Source organism: Anser brachyrhynchus (assembly GCF_964034855.1).
Source record: "Anser brachyrhynchus genome assembly, chromosome: 2".
Classification (NCBI taxonomy): Eukaryota; Metazoa; Chordata; class Aves; order Anseriformes; family Anatidae; genus Anser; species Anser brachyrhynchus.
In genome coordinates this window covers 133,808,478-133,825,125 of record NC_137695.1, presented here as the reverse complement: position 1 = coordinate 133,825,125, position 16,648 = coordinate 133,808,478, and the positions used below count along the sequence as shown (strand labels likewise).

At 37.2% G+C, this 16,648-nt stretch overlaps 1 protein-coding gene across 1 annotated transcript in view; it reads left to right on the top strand.

Annotated features, from left to right (window-relative positions):
* The window catches only part of CNGB3 (cyclic nucleotide gated channel subunit beta 3), a gene marked incomplete at its 5' end in the record, with an annotated part of 67,944 nt that overhangs the window by 36,462 nt on the left and 14,834 nt on the right, over positions 1-16,648 (top strand). Inside the window, 6 exons of the mRNA XM_080582375.1 lie at positions 1,682-1,768; positions 3,684-3,748; positions 6,303-6,425; positions 13,772-13,913; positions 15,709-15,868; positions 16,314-16,411. Of these exons, the coding sequence (XP_080438501.1) occupies positions 1,682-1,768; positions 3,684-3,748; positions 6,303-6,425; positions 13,772-13,913; positions 15,709-15,868; positions 16,314-16,411 (675 nt within the window). The remainder of the gene's footprint in view (positions 1-1,681; positions 1,769-3,683; positions 3,749-6,302; positions 6,426-13,771; positions 13,914-15,708; positions 15,869-16,313; positions 16,412-16,648) is intronic.

Below are 16,648 nucleotides of genomic sequence, written 5' to 3'. Positions count from 1 at the left end.
AATTTGTGCAAGGCCATCCCCATACAAACTGAAAGACAAGAGCATAGTTTGCCAGGAGTACATTAAACAAAATAAAAAGTTTTAATTAGATGATAACTCTATTCAGTGAACTCTATGAAGTACCTGATGTTAGTGAATATGCCAGTGCTCACACAAGCAAACAGAAATTTGAAGCAATGTTTCTGATGCTCATAGTACTTTCTAAAATCAAAAGAAAAATTTTAGAAATGATTTAGAATAATTGTTCATTTTTTTTCCAAAATATTGGATTTATCAACAGAGGGAAGGTAGTCTGTTGAATTCCTGATACACATGCAGTTCTGTGACACTAAGCCTGCATCTCTGAAAACATGTTTTTTGCTATCTCTTTTATATATACTTTTGCACCTGTCTTAGTTTGGAGCTAAAATTTGTCTCAGTGATTGCAACATTGCATTATCTATATGCCTGAAGGTAAGCTATCCAAAAGTGCTTTCAGGATATTAAAGCACAAATAAACACTTTACAGCAAAATTAGCAGAAGAGAGTCAAACTAAATTTGAAAGAATGAAATGGATATGCACGGTTTTATTTTAGGTTCACTCTTGAAATATATTTAGTGCTCTTGATTTCTACAGAAACTAATGGAAGCTGAATGTTCTCACTACATGCAAGATATAGATATTAACTGGGAATTAGTCAAATGATTAAGTACCAATTAACAGTTACTGGTATTAAAGCACTTCTGACTCATCTTTGCTTCTTCTTAGACATGTATCTGAGAGAGGGAGAGAGGCCGTAGAAGGCTGTTTGTCCTCAATCAAGTTTTTGGCTTGGTTTCCTTTTTTTCACAGAGTTCTGGCATTAACTGTACCTTCCTTGCATGGAATTAAAGGGCAGTATTGCTGCCAATGTGAGTTGCATCTCTCAGGGCAGAGACATTTCTGATTACAATGAGATGAAGCCCACAGTTCCATGTTCCTCTTGTATTCCCAAAAGTTATCAGTAACAGAGAAAAGCATCTCAAGACACAAATCTTTAGGCAAAGCCAAGTTTCCCACAGCATTCCTTCTCTGCACAGTATTCTTAGAAAGAATAAAGTAGGCAGATAAGTAATCATACAATTGGTGGACTGTGGAGATATGTTCAAAATCTTAGTGATATGGGAAGTAGAAGCATCCAAATACAACAGAAACCAGTATTATACATAAATATTTTTAAGTTCATATGATCCTATGATGAATCTTTTGTATGAAACACATGGATTTTGTCAGTTGCAAACACGGAGTCTATTTCACTGTGATCCCCCAGATTGCTTTAGGCAGCCTGGCCTTAAAAGCTGTAGAAGTTCCTATGACGTGCTTTTTGCACCCCCATTTACCAGCCACATGCCTACCATTTCAGTCTTGTCAGAACCATAATTGAAATAAAAGAATGTATTAATAGTCAAATATCTGAGATACTGCTAATAATCCCCATGAAACAGAAGCAAATATCAGACACAAGGGACTTAAAAGTAGGGCAAAGCAAAGCTGTTGGTGTTTTCAGAGATAATCTTGCCTGCTAGTACTTTGGAAATTATGGGCATAGCATGCTGACTGTTCAAATTTTATACTCAATCATGGTTCAATCTAAGTAGGTTTTTGACAGCAAGTAAATGCATTATGATTATTTTGAAATCTCTTTCTCTGCTCTTCAACAGCTCGATGTGATATCAGTATTGCCATTTGAAGTTTTATCTATCTTCTTTGGATTTAACCCAGCATTTAGAGCAAATAGAATGCTAAAGGTAAGATCTGTGTTAGTAATAGATGGCTAACAACACATAAATGCTTCTAAATCCCAGTGAAAATATGTTTATAATACTTAGGAGTATGGAGCTTAGAAAATGAAAAATATCTTCAGGAATCTTCTGAGTCTAAGCCACATCAGTATATAAACAGAAAAAAAAGAAAAAAAAATAATCTAGCCAACTGAAGCCATTATTCTCTTTTTTTTCTTGTAGCTTTCTTATAATAAAAAAGCTGTTTTGTGATTAAGAAAGATTTGTTTCCATTATTTAAATTAGATTAATCTTAAATAAACTGTTTAGTTTTCAAACATCAAAAATATTCATTTAAGATCACTAATTAATGCCAACGTATTTTCTCTTTCTGTTGGTAATGTCAGGTGCTTAAAAGCAAAGGTGGAAATTTTAATGACAACGTAAGCTGTACATAGCACATTTAACAAGCATAAACCCACTTTTGTTATTGAGTCCAAAGACATGGAGTGTGCAGTGGACGGGCTGAGATGTGGTTAGACAACATCCCTCTCCCTTTATTTCACAGTACCTAACAGGCCTCAGTATGTTCCCCACACGTGAGGACAGTCTCTCTCTGAACTCTCTGTGCTATATGGTAGCCTCTGTGCTATTCCTTTGACCAGTTTAACGGTTAAATGCTACCTCAGAGCCATATTATTTTTCTCTCTCGTCTTTTGTAAAACTACCTCTGCATGAATCACCATCAAAATACTGTGTCTGCAAAACCAAAGCAATTATTGATAGTCATGTATAACAAGGTGAATGTCTTTTCTACTTACAAACCATTTATGAAACTGCACTTGATATGGAGCAGTATGTTGACAAAGAAATGGCTTTCATTTAAAGTTGGAAGAAGCGACAAGAACTCTAAGAATAAAATGAGGGTGCTCTTCACTTCAGTCTTCAACAAAACTTCATACTTCCATAAATCAGAACCAAAACAGTATGAAAGAATAAAAAGTTAAACTGTACTTGGTATTAGTCAAACAGATGTGTACTGAACAACAACAAAAATGTATGTGGGAATATTATCATAGAGTCATAGAATCATATAATATCTCAAGTTGGAAGGGGCCCACAAGGATCATCAAATCCAACTCCTGGGTCCACAGAGAATCACCCAAAAATCAGACCATGTGTCTTAGAACATTGTCCAAATGCTTCTTGAACTCTGGCAGGTTCAGTGCCATAACCACTGCCCTGGGGAGCCTGTCCCAGTGCCCGACCACCCTCTGGGTGCAGAACCTTTCCCTAACCCCCAGCCTGACCCTCCCCTGTCCCAGCTCCATGCCGTTCCCTCGGGTCCTGTCGCTGTCCCCAGAGAGCAGAGCTCAGCGCCTGCCCCTCCGCTCCCCTCGTGAGGGAGCTGCAGGCCGCCATGAGGCCTCCCCTTGGCCTGCTCTGCGCTGGGCTGAGCAAACCAAGATTTTGTTTGGGGCTAAAGGTGAACTAGAAATTATTAACAGGAGGAATTTGATACAGCAGCAATTATTACTATGTAATCGTATATGTGGTTGTTGATACATATGAGCACTTACTGAATAGTCACTGGAATTTCAGAAAAAGAAAAAAAAAATTTTATAGCTGTAATGCTTCTGATAAAGCTGCCTAACCAGTTATAAACATTTGAAGAAGTAGAAGTCAATTATCAACATCAGTCTGACCTAAACAGCAAGGTTATCTCTATAATCAGATTAATGGACACTCAACACCCAAAACAATGTTTTACTCAATTTTTATCTTTGCTTTGCAGTTCACCTCTAGATAGGTGTTTAAAGAAAGTCAGACTGCTGAAAAATCCATTATTTTCAAAATGTGTATGTGAACTAATAACAGTACTACTAGAAAAATATGTGGTGAAAGATAATGATTGGATTACTTTCACTTATTTTCCATTCAGCATAACACATTCTTTGAGTTTAATGATCGTTTGGAAGCTATTCTGGACAAAGCATACATCTACAGGTATGTGCTTATTAAATCCTTGTAGAATGCAAAGCTTGGCACAGAATGCCTTTCATTCAATGTCATAAGTCATCAGTGAAGCACTGGACGGTATATCTTTGTCGGCACAGTATGGTACATTTTAACTGTTCAATTTAAGATCTTTTTTAATATCTCTTTGTCTTTATTGTAATCATTAAAATAATAAATGTAAAGCTCCATTCATCTATGAAGTCCTGTTCAGTTCAGCTGGCCTGCTTGAGTGCAAAGGCTACTTTCATGCAAAATATTCACCACACTGAGGCTTCTGTCAAAATTTAACTGATCAGAACAATCAGAAAGAAGTTTCTTTAGTGAAAGAGCTAAAGAACAGCTTCATTAGGTTCCTAGCAGTGCCAAATCCTCAGTGGCTGTTTATTTGTACTTTTATTAAAAGTTATGAGCTTGAGCCTATATCAACATTTTTCTTCAAACATGCTCTCACCATGAACCTGGCATATACAGAAACTTGATCCTCCACTACATTGACTAAACTTGGAATGAGAATCAACTCAGTACGGCTCTCAAACAGTGATTATAATTGATGTCTACTGCACTGTGTTCTCACCTTCTATATTCACCAAAAGAATTTTGGTTCCAACTCAGGCAGCCCATGGACACAGGTATGGCAAATTTCGTAGGTCCCTCAGCAGTCACTGCTGCAGCTAGGACCTGATCAGCCTATCTGCTCTATTGCCATTATTGTCATTTACTGACAAACGTTGTCAACAGCCTTAATTTATCCTGTTCAGTTCTTACACCAACAGATTTCTTTCCCTGTCCCAGTCCTGGGGCAAAATCTTTTTCCTGTGTGCTGCTGCATCATAAATACCATCTTATTAAAATACGATTACCAACTTATTTCAGAGAGTATTGCACTTAAATGGTAGTCTTTGTATTCGTACATTGCAAATGAGATATTTCATGTGATTTAAAAATTCAAAAAGGAGGTTGAAACATCATGTTTCATGTTTTCAGATACCTGTGAAATAAAAGACCTTAGAAGTCTGAAAGTTCTGCTAAAGTATTTATGAGATGCTGTCCTTCTAAAAGCTTATTCATATGTTACCCTCTCCTTTCACTTATTGAGGAGTTTTCTTTCTAAGTTTTTTTTTTGTTTGTTTTTTTTTAAGTCTTGTTGGTACAAGAGTAGGCTTCTCTGAATTTCCACAAGGTGAAGAAACTGCTTTTCAGTTTCTCAGTGGGCCTGGATGGATTCACTTCTCAAATTCACCAGTTTGAGTTTGTAGGAATACAGCTAGAAAAAGTTACTATACCATTATGGCAGATTAAGCACGCGCCTAGAGAAATAGAACATTTATTGTAGCAAGGGCTTCCAGAACCTTTACTCAGGCCTCAGGAATACACCTGCATGGACTGAAACAAGAGCAATAGTCCTAGCATGGTCAATTTTGCAATATTACTAGCTCAAATCAGCTATCTGCTGTTCTCAACAGCTTGCAGCCCTAAACAGAGCTATCCTGAAAGTGCATCAACATTTCAACAGAGAAGTGATATTCAGTTGCTAGCATCCTAAACAGTGCCAGTAGGTAGATGGCTCGGTGGCATGGAGTTGCAAAGGAGGTCATGGAACAGCACCTGAAGAACAAGCAAAGGAGACCATAATACAGAAGCAACTACAGAAACATTATCTCCCATTAACTTAATTTATAGTCCCAAGTTAATTAGACCTTATTAAATTTGCATATAACCACCCTCTCAGTTATTATGCACTGTGAACTGCATTGTATTCTGGCTGTAGCAGATGTAGCCATTATGGAACAGCCTCCCTGTGTTTAGGCAAGTCCTATACTTTTCCTCCCTATTTATCCTTTGGATACATGAATGTTTGAACAGAGAGCTAAATCCAGGAGATCTTCCTTTTGATCCCCATGTACTGGACAGAGGATATACAATGAGATCATTACTGTATTAAACAGGAAGCTGCTCAGTTCGTAAGCAGTTCATCATCGGTGTTCTTTGAAGAACTGGCCATAAGCATAAGAACTGGGATTAGGAATGATATAACTCCTGCTGTAGCCACTAAATCACACTATTTAGCACATCTACTGTAGGCTTCCTAGCAAAGCTCTTGCAAAACATTTAATTTCTGACCTCAGATGTTCCTTGGCTTTAGTTCACTGGTTCAGAGCCTACCTTGAACAGCGTCTGACAAACACATAATTTTGTACCCTCTAGCCTCATTAATATAGCTTCAGATTTCTGTAAATATTCATAGCCAGTAAAAGAGGTGTATTATGAAGTTCTCAGGAAATCATAATTTAAAAAATGATCCTGTGTCAAATACTCAAGGAAAGATATTTATTTGACCTTGGACAAACATCAGAGACAAGTTTTTTTGGGCCAGCAATTTTTTTTCACAGAGTCAATACAGGTGGGGAGCTACTTAGTGTATGCTTAAGTATATACATTATTGACACAAAAAGCAAAGGGTGCCATATTAAAAGGAGGGAAAACTATACATTTTTAACAGGAATTTAATCATTTGCTATTTGGAATCTGTTGACTTTTATAGGGTCATTCGAACAACTGGATACTTGCTGTTTATCTTGCACATTAATGCATGCTTGTATTATTGGGCTTCAGACTATGAAGGACTTGGCAGCACTAGATGGGTGTACGATGGCCAAGGAAACATGTAAGTCCTTTTCTCTCGCAATTAGTTTTTGTTGATTTTGCTCCTCCCTGAATCCCTCTCCCTTTCCCATGACTTTGTTTACAGGTTATGCCCTTACTTTACAAGTACTTGGATAGCTAACTTTTAGTACCATGACTGCTGATTAGCAGCTTTCATTACTAGCGCATATCTGGGGGGCAGGTGCAGTGAATAATTGGTTTAGTACTTTCAGCTTTTATAGGTTTATGAGTCAGTACTAAGCACTAACTTAATTAAACATTTAGAAAGCATCAAAGATCATAAATTAAACTCACTGATTGCTTATGCACATGGGAACTGTTAGAAGGATGACAGAACAATACCTTAAAGGAATCAGAGGCACCAGTCTTTTTCTGCCACACAGCACTGTCATTAAAATGCAACATTTTATTCCCACTTAGCAGCGTTGTGATTGGTCTAAAAAAAAAAAATTCTACTGACCTTCTCTGATCTTTGGAAAAGGACATGCTTAACCAGGTGCCAAGGGGTGTCCCCAGTAGGAAGGAGTGGATATTGGCACACTGTTCACAAACTCCTTATGACAGAAAAAGTCTGGATGCCATCATTAAGATGAGGGAGAGGAAACAACAGAAAATAAGTAGTCATATATTCTGGGTGTAGTTATACAAAAACATATCTAGTATGTTCGGATGTATGAAAGAACTTACTTACATTTCTTTCAAAGACCACAAAATAGTTAAAGCCCCAGAAGCACAATTTGTTCATTAATTATGTTATTTGCAAAACTGCATATAATATACTGCTGCTAACATAAAACACCTTTAAACAACTTTTCACGCTTCTCTTTTAATAGTTTGGAGACGTGCTCTTCTTTTTTGTAATTTTGTCAGACTTCAGAAGTTTGATGTGAAGTCACTGTTTTGAAGGGTAAGAAAATAACCTTTAGAGTAAAACGCACTTTGTGTAAAGTAGCACTGATTTTTAATAGCTAAGGTTCTCTCTCAAAAAATAAATAAAAAATAAAATAACATTGCTGAAGTTTTCACACACCACTAAAATACACAGCTGGAATATTATAACCAGACATGCAAGCAGGCTCATGGAGCTCAGTGGGACCACTTATGTAAGTAAACTTGTACACAGGTATTTATTCACAGGATCAAGTATTCTAGAAATCTGTCAAGAAAAATGCATAATGAATTTCCTTTATAGCAATTTCAGTTAATGTCATTCTTGGGAATACTTGTCTTGTAATTAAAAAATAAGTTAACTAAGACTAAGCACCTGAAGGCTCTGAAAATAAAGAGCTTACCCAGTCTTCAAGTTTTTAATGTGAGAACAGCCAAAAAAAAAAAAAAAAAGACAGAAAAGTCTTCCTGTTTTTCATGGGCAAAATTCAAAATTATTTTACTTTGCATTCATGCAAAAAATTGGTAGAAATTATTTACTGGCTTGACCATAGACAATACAGTTGTGCCCAGAGGCAACGGCCGTGTTTTTTAATGTTTTGTGGTACCTTTTCTATGAAGAAGCGAAAACATTTTGAAAACGATGTCACACTGGTATCAAATGGGATTTTTGGCAGAATTTATTATTAATAGTAATAATAAACTGATAACTTAAGTCATTACACTGAGATGTTGAAATAAAATATACATAAGAATATATATGCTTCATTAATCCATTAATCTACCTCATCTGACATTAGTATGCAATTATTCTTTTGCTTCTACGTAATTTATACTGTATAAGATCCCAAGTACATGGAAACTCAAGCGATATCCCAAGCTGACCTGCATCTCATAAAGTATAACCTGTTAGCCTTCTAACAGCAAATGGCTTTTGTATAGGATAGTCATCAAATCAACGACTAAGGCAAGACATATCTGTTTGCCAGATATTTGGAATTTTTTGACAAAGAGTCATAGTATGAAAACCAGTTATTATTGGAGATGCAGTTTGAAATTAAACATGTCAGAAAATATACTTCAAGGTATATATTTTTCTTTGTTCTTGGTTGTTCCTGTTTTCCAATCTGAGAAAAATATATCAGAATAAGTGACCAGAACTGCAGTATATATTACGGTAGAGCAATAATTTCCTTTCATACAGCAGTCAGAGAGGCAGATATCTGATGTAAAATATTCCATTGTTCTCATCTAGAATGGGAATGTGTTCAGAAAGAAGATAAAAAAAACATGGCTTCTTAGCTAATTAAAAAAAGTCGGACAGCATTTTGACAAATGAAACAAAACTGTAGCAGTCTCCGATTACACTGACTCAAAGCAAATGAACTGGCATTGATTTAGTGGCATTAAGGTTTTATGTGGAATCCCTGCTGTGTCCATAAAATGTTGCTAGTGATGTCCAAACTCAGTTCTTAAAAATGTCAGCACTTTAGGATCATGTTTTTCCCTTTCCCAGGCTAAAAAGAACACACAGACAAGAGTTTACCTCATCGGTTTGTTTATATGTATTCCTGAGCAGGAATACAAACTGGTGAAGTCCAATTTATAACAGCTGTAGCACAGCATTCAAACCACAAGTAAAATTATCAAAGCAGCAATTCTTCCAAATTCCTGCTAGATGTATTCTTTTCCAGTCTGTGTCCAGACTCGGAAATGTTAGTGCCAGTCCAAAAAAAAAATTGAGATATTTTGCATGGCAGCCTTCAATGAAAGCCTTCAACCCAAGCTACAAAGGGCAGTCAGGTTTACCCACACTGCAGCATACCCAAATCACCCACCCAAGATGTTGCCAGCATTAAAACTGCTCTTGATGAACTTCCCATAATTACCTAGATAGATCTCAGTCTCTCCTAATGCAGGAGGATAGCATCACAGATGCAAAACCATAGTGCAGAGCTTATGTGCCCAGAGCAGCAGGATATTGAGAAGGTCTCTTAATTCTAGCTAAGTGAACAATTTGAACCATATGTGTTTATTTTCAGTCTAGTTTAACTACGTAAGTAAGAGATTGGTTTAATTCCTTGAGAAAATGGACAAATCCTCTAGAAAGTGATTAAAGGCAGGAACCTAGTGTCATGGTTTTGAATTGTCCCCTGGAAGTATCCATTTCACTGCCTATGAGGGAAAGTAAACTGAGGGAGCTAAAATTCTCATGCAGCCCCCCGGTTCAACAATAAAGTTAGGCACAAAAATTGTTCCACTTATCTTATGGTATATCTTTTCTGCTGTATGCAAGCCATCTACAAGTAGGCTGCAAAATTCTCTAGCATATTTACTAATCAAAACATCCATTTGTATCCTAATGAATTTTCTCTATGGCTTGCTGCCTTCCTGCTCTGGGTGCAGACTTACTGGATATTTGGAAATCCCAGAAAATGATCACTGTATGTGTCTAGAACAATTCAACTTCTTTGGTTTACAATGACCAATATGCAGTAAGAATGGCGTATCTTAAAAGATGTTGCATATGTGCATATCACCTATATTCTGTACTTCCAAATAGGTCTGACGTGTCACACTCACAGAGCTTGCTACAGAGGCAGTTTTGTGCCTCCAAACAAACTGAATACAGAGCTGTGGTGGGTCTCACCATGATGGGCAGCTGAACCCCACAACCACTCCCACACTCCTCCTTCTCAAAGAGAAAGGGGGAGAAAATACAATGGAAAGGGCACAAGGGAGGGATGAGATAAGGACAGGGAGATCACTCACCAGTTATCATCATGGGAAAAACAGACAGCATAATGTTATTTATTACCTCCTGTTCCTCCTCCTTACTCTCTGCCCCTGCTCCATGTGAGGTCCCTCCCACCGGATGCCATCCTTCCTGAACTGAGCCTGCGGGGGCTGCCCACAGGCAGCAGCCCTTCAACAACTGCTCCAACATGGCTTCCTACCACAGGTCCATCCCCCAGGAGCAAACTGCTCCAGCACGGGTCCCCCACGGGCGGCAGCTCCCCCCAGACCCCTGCTCCTGCGTGGGCTCCTCTCCACGGGCTGCAGCTCCGGCCCGGGGCCTGCTCCTGCGGGGGCTCTCCATGGGCCGCAGCCTCCTCCAGGCCACATCCACCTGCTCCACCGGGGGCTCCTCCACGGGCTGCAGCGTGGAGATCTGCTCCGTGTGGGACCCATGGGCTGCAGGGGGACAGCCTGCTCCACCAGGGGCCTCTCCACAGGCCGCAGGGGAACTGCTGCTGCGTGCCTGGAGCTCCTCCTGCCCTCCTGCTGCACTGAGCTTGGGGTCTGCAGGGCTGGTTCTCACTCTGGTTCCCAGCTGCTGGTTCCCAGCTGCTGATGTGCAGCAGATTTTTCCCCCCCTTTCTTAAATCTGCTCTCACAGAGGTGCAAACAACATTGCCTAGTGGTTCGGCTCTGGCCAGCAGCGGGTCCAGGAGCTGGCTAGAGCTGGCTGTGATCTGACGTGGGGCAGCTGCTGAGCTCTGCTCACAGAGCCCACCCCAGCAGCTTCCCACTACAAAAACCTTGCCATGTGAATGCAGCAGCCCAACCCATACATATGTCAGACCTAATGCTTTCAGACTTGCTGCTTGTAGCCTTATTTTTGATATAAATCATTGCAGTTTACACCTTACTCTCTGAGCACATCACACCCACAGTCATTTGATTAGTAAGTCATTCAAGAAAGAAAGGTACCAAGGAGGACATCGTTAGAATGCCTGTTTATAAAAGCCTCTTCTTTATTCCACTTCAAACCTGTCCTGGTTGTAATTAGCGACTAAAAATGTGACAGCCCTGAAATAAAGCTTCACTGGGCTGTGTGAATACCGCCTTAAAATCTGACAGCCATATGCACAAAGATTTGATTTAATTGTATTAACCAAAACCACATAGGAACTTCGGCATAACATTACAAGGTGTCTTATATGTGTTTTTTTCTGAATGTTTTCATACATAGGACTTACTTCAGGGAAAAATCTAGTAGTTTGATTGCCTGAAGGATACACTTACTGTCTATGCTGTGCAGAGTGAAAATCTCTTTCTTGTCTCATGTTGTTTGCTCCAACAGTAATTTTATAGTAGGCTAGTAAGCCATATGGTAAGCAATGATGTTTTCCAGACACTCTAGCTAGTAGGAAGCAGAACTGCTAATGCCATCGAAACTGTAGTCTGTTTTTTTCTGGCTTTCCATAAACAAAATTTACAATCTCATTTCTTAGGAAAAACGTTCCTTTATATTTCAACACTGTAACTTTTATGTCAGATTAAAACAAAACCAATAAAATAAAGTAAAAAGAGAAATTATAAAATCTGTGCCTAAGAGATAGTGATTATCATTGTGACTTTATCCGTAGAAAATTTCCTCTGAAGTAAAATTACAAAAAAAAAAATACTGTATTAACTACATCTTCAGAAAGGAGTGGGCAGTTCTGAAAACAAACAAACAAACAAACAAAAAAAACTCCTCAAGAGTCTGTATGCTTCAAAGAAGCATGTTTAGGATCCCTAAAGTCCTTTCAGGAATTGCTTTCATGCCTCACAGACATGGAGATTCTCTCCCAGAATGGAGATTATATCATGGACTATCATGGTGGATTTAACAGTCTTGGCATCTGAGGTCATTGAGAGTGAGGGAGTTTGTTAATTAGTTTCTTTCCTATAGTAATTAAGCACAGAAGTACTGCTAATTTCTTTACATTTTCATAGTCATTAATTCTACATGTTTCAAGCTCTACAGCATTCACACTTATAACAAACGAATACAATATTAATATGCTTCATATGACAAATCCCCTCAGACAAGCTAGAGACATCATTTTACGTTTAAATCTGCAGTTCCTCCAACAGGTATGTGAGGCTTGTTCTTGCATGTCCTTTGAGCTACAGAACTCTGAGTGAAAGCTGCCACTTATGCATACTTTGCTTCAAGTGTGAATAGGTGATGGTGGATTTTTTTGAACCTGAGTGCAAATATTGTATTGGTGTAATCCAACTGTTCATTTTGCATCCCTAACAAGGAAAAATGACAGGATGACACATATGTAATGAATTTTTGATTTAAGGACTCTGAATGAAAACTGACAGTTCTGTCTGTTTAAAACTAGAAAAATAGGGTAAAAGTGATCATTGCTACTGCATTTCATTAATTTGAAACCAAGAAAAACATGACTTTGCAGTGAAAACCAAAAATCAATTGCATGATAAATCCTCACATTTTAGGTGAAAAGATTTAAAAACACTTCCAAGTGATTTAAAATGGAACATTCCTCACTGGAACTGTTTGATATTGTCAGTTCATTTTCTTATATTTGAACAAAACTGACCCTCCAATAGTATAGTTACACAAACCATTTATTAATAGGAGTTGAGTTCATATCTCAATAAAAAAAAGATTTAAAGTGGGGGCCACCAAACTAAAATGTACTACTCCTGAAGTTTGCAGGCCGATCAGGTTGGCCTCAAACTCAGTGCAGACATGAGAAAATGTATGCTAGACTGTCTATTTCAAAGAAACATCTCCAAAAGCATTTCTTCTGGTTTTGTTGCTGGGGGTTTTGTTGCTTTTTAAATTTTATTTTATTTCAAACTCAATAAAATTCAAGAAACAGAATGAATCTTCATTGCTTTAGAAGCTATGGTCATTGTTGATAGGAAATCTCACTGTACAATTAAGGAAAACATACTTCTAATTATTAGAGAAGCTGAAATCTGATTGTATAGAGACTTATAAAGTCAAATTCTAATGATTAGGGGGCCTTTAGAAATATTCCTAGATTTGTTAGCTCAGAAAAGAAAGAAACAATAGCACATTCATGGCAATGATTAGAACTAATTAATTGCAGCTGCACTTAATGGGGTATGCTGCATTACTAATGGTTTTAGAATGAAATTTTAAAAAGAATATTAGAGATGCCAAGGCGCTTTATATATATAGGCATAGAGTTAGTATGGCTATCCTCACAAAATCAAAAAGAATTAATTCTGTACAGGTCCTTTGTTGTTTTTAGAAACTCATGTTATCAACTAATGGAAATTCAGTGATTGAATGGAATGGACTCTGTCATGCACAGGGCTGTACAAAAAGGATTGTACGAGCAGAAAAAAAAGTCTTTGGCCAAAGAGCTCACACTTAAGTATGGGAAGGGAGAGACAGTAAATGGATACAGGGAAGGAGGCAATATATTGGAGGCCATATGTTGAAGTACAGTGTTAGTGTCTCACTGCTATGAGCTTATAGCTCACTGCTATGTTTGCCCTCCAGACCAGGAGAGTTCTGAGAAAAGCCTGAGGGGTGTTCACAAGGTAGCCGCTGATGGACAGCTCTTCCCAGGCATGAGGGACAGTAGTGAAGGCAAGAAAGTGTTTGTTAAGGTGATAAAAAGGGTAGTTAATGACATAAGTAGCTCCAGTCAATAACAAAAATTCTGTTTGTATTCACAGGTACCTGAGGTGTTACTACTGGGCAGTTCGTACGTTAATCACCATTGGTGGCCTTCCAGAACCACAAACCCTGTTTGAGATAGTTTTTCAACTGCTGAATTTTTTCTTGGGTGTCTTTGTCTTCTCCAGCTTAATTGGTCAGGTACATCAAGAAATCAATAACTAGATATATTCAATGAACTGCAGTGTAGCGATAATATATTCAATTTTGTTCTGTTTAGTTCCAGGAAAAAGTTTAGCTTCAACATACATGTCCCTCTTTTTCACTGTCATCCATACTTACCCTTCTGACTGCTGCATGCATTTAATCAGTTCCCAGTTTTGTATGCCTTTTGCACACAAGTTGATTTAAAGCCAAGTCTCTGCATGACACAGATGATTCTTAAAACTATGTACAATTCCTTTTTTATTTCTTCACAGCCAAGGAGACGGTTCCTTAACATTCACACTCTACTGTTGAATCTGATATGAAAGTTATAACTGCAGGTATAATTATATTAACATGTACAAATTATCAAATAAATCAAACTTGATACTACTGACAATAGAAATCTCAAGATTTCTGTCAAACTAGAATTGAGATATCTTCCATAAGTTACAAAATATTTGTTAATTTGAAAATTGACTATTTTCTATTTCTGTTGGTTTTCATATGGCAAGAGGAAAAAAAAAAAAAAGCCTACAGCAAAGCAAATCAGTTATACTTCCAGACAAGTGGAACCCAGCATGAACTATTTCCAGCTTGTAGCTTGTTAACTACTAAATTTGAGCTTTAGATCCACAGGTTTTAAAATACCTTGCCTACAGAGAAATAGCATGATTCTTATGTCAGGCTGTGTCTTGTGTTGGATTCCTTTAGAAACGATTCCAGAGCTTTTGATTTGTACATGTCTGTTACTGGGAGAATTAATATGAAAACATAAAGATATTGGTGATTTTTTTTATGAGTTCAGAATGTGAAAAAAAGTTCAGCCAAAGTTAAAAAAATATATATGCCTCTTGCAATTTAGAAGTGTGAGATACCCAATTATCATAGAACATTCTTTCCTATAAAATATCAAATTCATCCACAAACAAGTATTATCAAAAATAAAACCAAAAATTACCAAAAACTAATTATTCATATAAAAGCTCTCTTCCCCAAATAGATTTGAGATTAACTTTTGTAACCAGTGTAGTCAATTGTGGAATCAAAACTTATTAATACGCAAGCAGCTTCATTATATTTTGTTATAATTCCTGTTTACAAAAATATTTTAAACTTACTGAGTTATTCCCAATTTAGCACAGCTGCCTAAAAATTGTTATTCCTCCAATCAATTGCCTTTCTGTAATAAGAAATAGAATTTGCCTCAGTATCATACTAATCCTTGGCCACTGCACTGTGAAGCTGTTCTACTAAAAACAAATTGCATTTGTGTTGAAATGTTAAATGATGTTCCTGCGCTAAAATCTTCAAGGTCAACTTTCAGCCCAAAGTGGATTTTTAGGAGTGATCTAGCTTCAATTTAAACAGTGTCAGGATCTTTGTTCTGTTGGTGCCAGCTGATGTTATTACAGAAATTTAGCCTGCTTTGCTTCATTTCTGACTTGCATGGCACAACAAATACACAGTAGCTTTATTATAGATGTTTACAAAAGCATTATCTGTATTTTTCATGCAATTACAGAAATAAAAGACAGAAGAACAAGCTGAAAAACAAAAATGATTCCTTTAAAAATAAAAAAAAATATAGACTGTTTCTTATACAGTTAGGTTTTATTTAATGTTCCTGAAAAAGCAGATGAAGGAACTATTCAAAACATGGAGCTGAATGTATAATTAATCAGCAATTTTGTAAACAAGTGTTTTATTCTTTTTTTTATGTCCTTGACAAGATACTCAAATCACAACTATTTTTGCTGAAATGTGTAGTAATATCAACTGATGTTTGCAGATGAGAGATGTAATTGGAGCAGCTACAGCAGGACAGAACTACTACCGATCCTGTATGGACAACACTGTCTCCTATATGAACACTTACTCCATTCCAAAAGTGGTTCAAAATCGTGTTCGAACCTGGTATGAATACACATGGGACTCTCAAGGAATGCTGGGTAAGGCTTTCCAATTCCAGTTACACAGAAGCTCAAAAAGAGAGTGTTTTGTGCAGATATAGCTATAAGGTGAAATGCACAAATCTTTTCTGAATTTCATAGGAGAGAGCGAGAGGGGGGTATTCCATTTCCTTTAGAAAAGCAAAAAACTCCAAAGCAATACGCTTTCTACTTCACAATTTCTATTAATTTATGTAAAGTTCTGGTTATATCTTTAGACAAGATATGCAACTTAAAAGACAATTTCTTCTGGTTAGCATAGTAGCATCTTCCTCATTTGAACTCATAAATGCTAGAATTACTCCACTAAGTTGTTTTTCTATGCAATGTTCATTTTTATGGACTTTCTTTCATTCTTCCTTTATAGCTTCTTCCAACTAATCAGGTTTTTGTTGTTGTTGTTTTTTGTTTTGTTTTTTGTTTTGTTTTGTTTTGTTTGTTACAGATGAATCAGAATTACTGGAGCAGATGCCAACCAAAATGCAATTAGCCATTGCAATTGATGTGAACTTTGCCATTGTCAACAAAGTTGACTTATTCAAAGCAAGTACCTTTACAGGAGAATGCAGCAATATGTGGTATTTGTGAGACAGAAACCTTGTTTTGTGCATCTTGCCACACTTAAGAACGTGTTTGTTAATATTCAAGGCAAAATAAGTCTAAGAATTATCTAAGTCAGTGGAGACAGGTCAGGACAAAGACAAGTACCTGTCTTTTTTGTGTTATATCAGAGATTAAAAAAAAAAAAAAAGTGAATGAGATTAAGAAACAGTCCTGCTA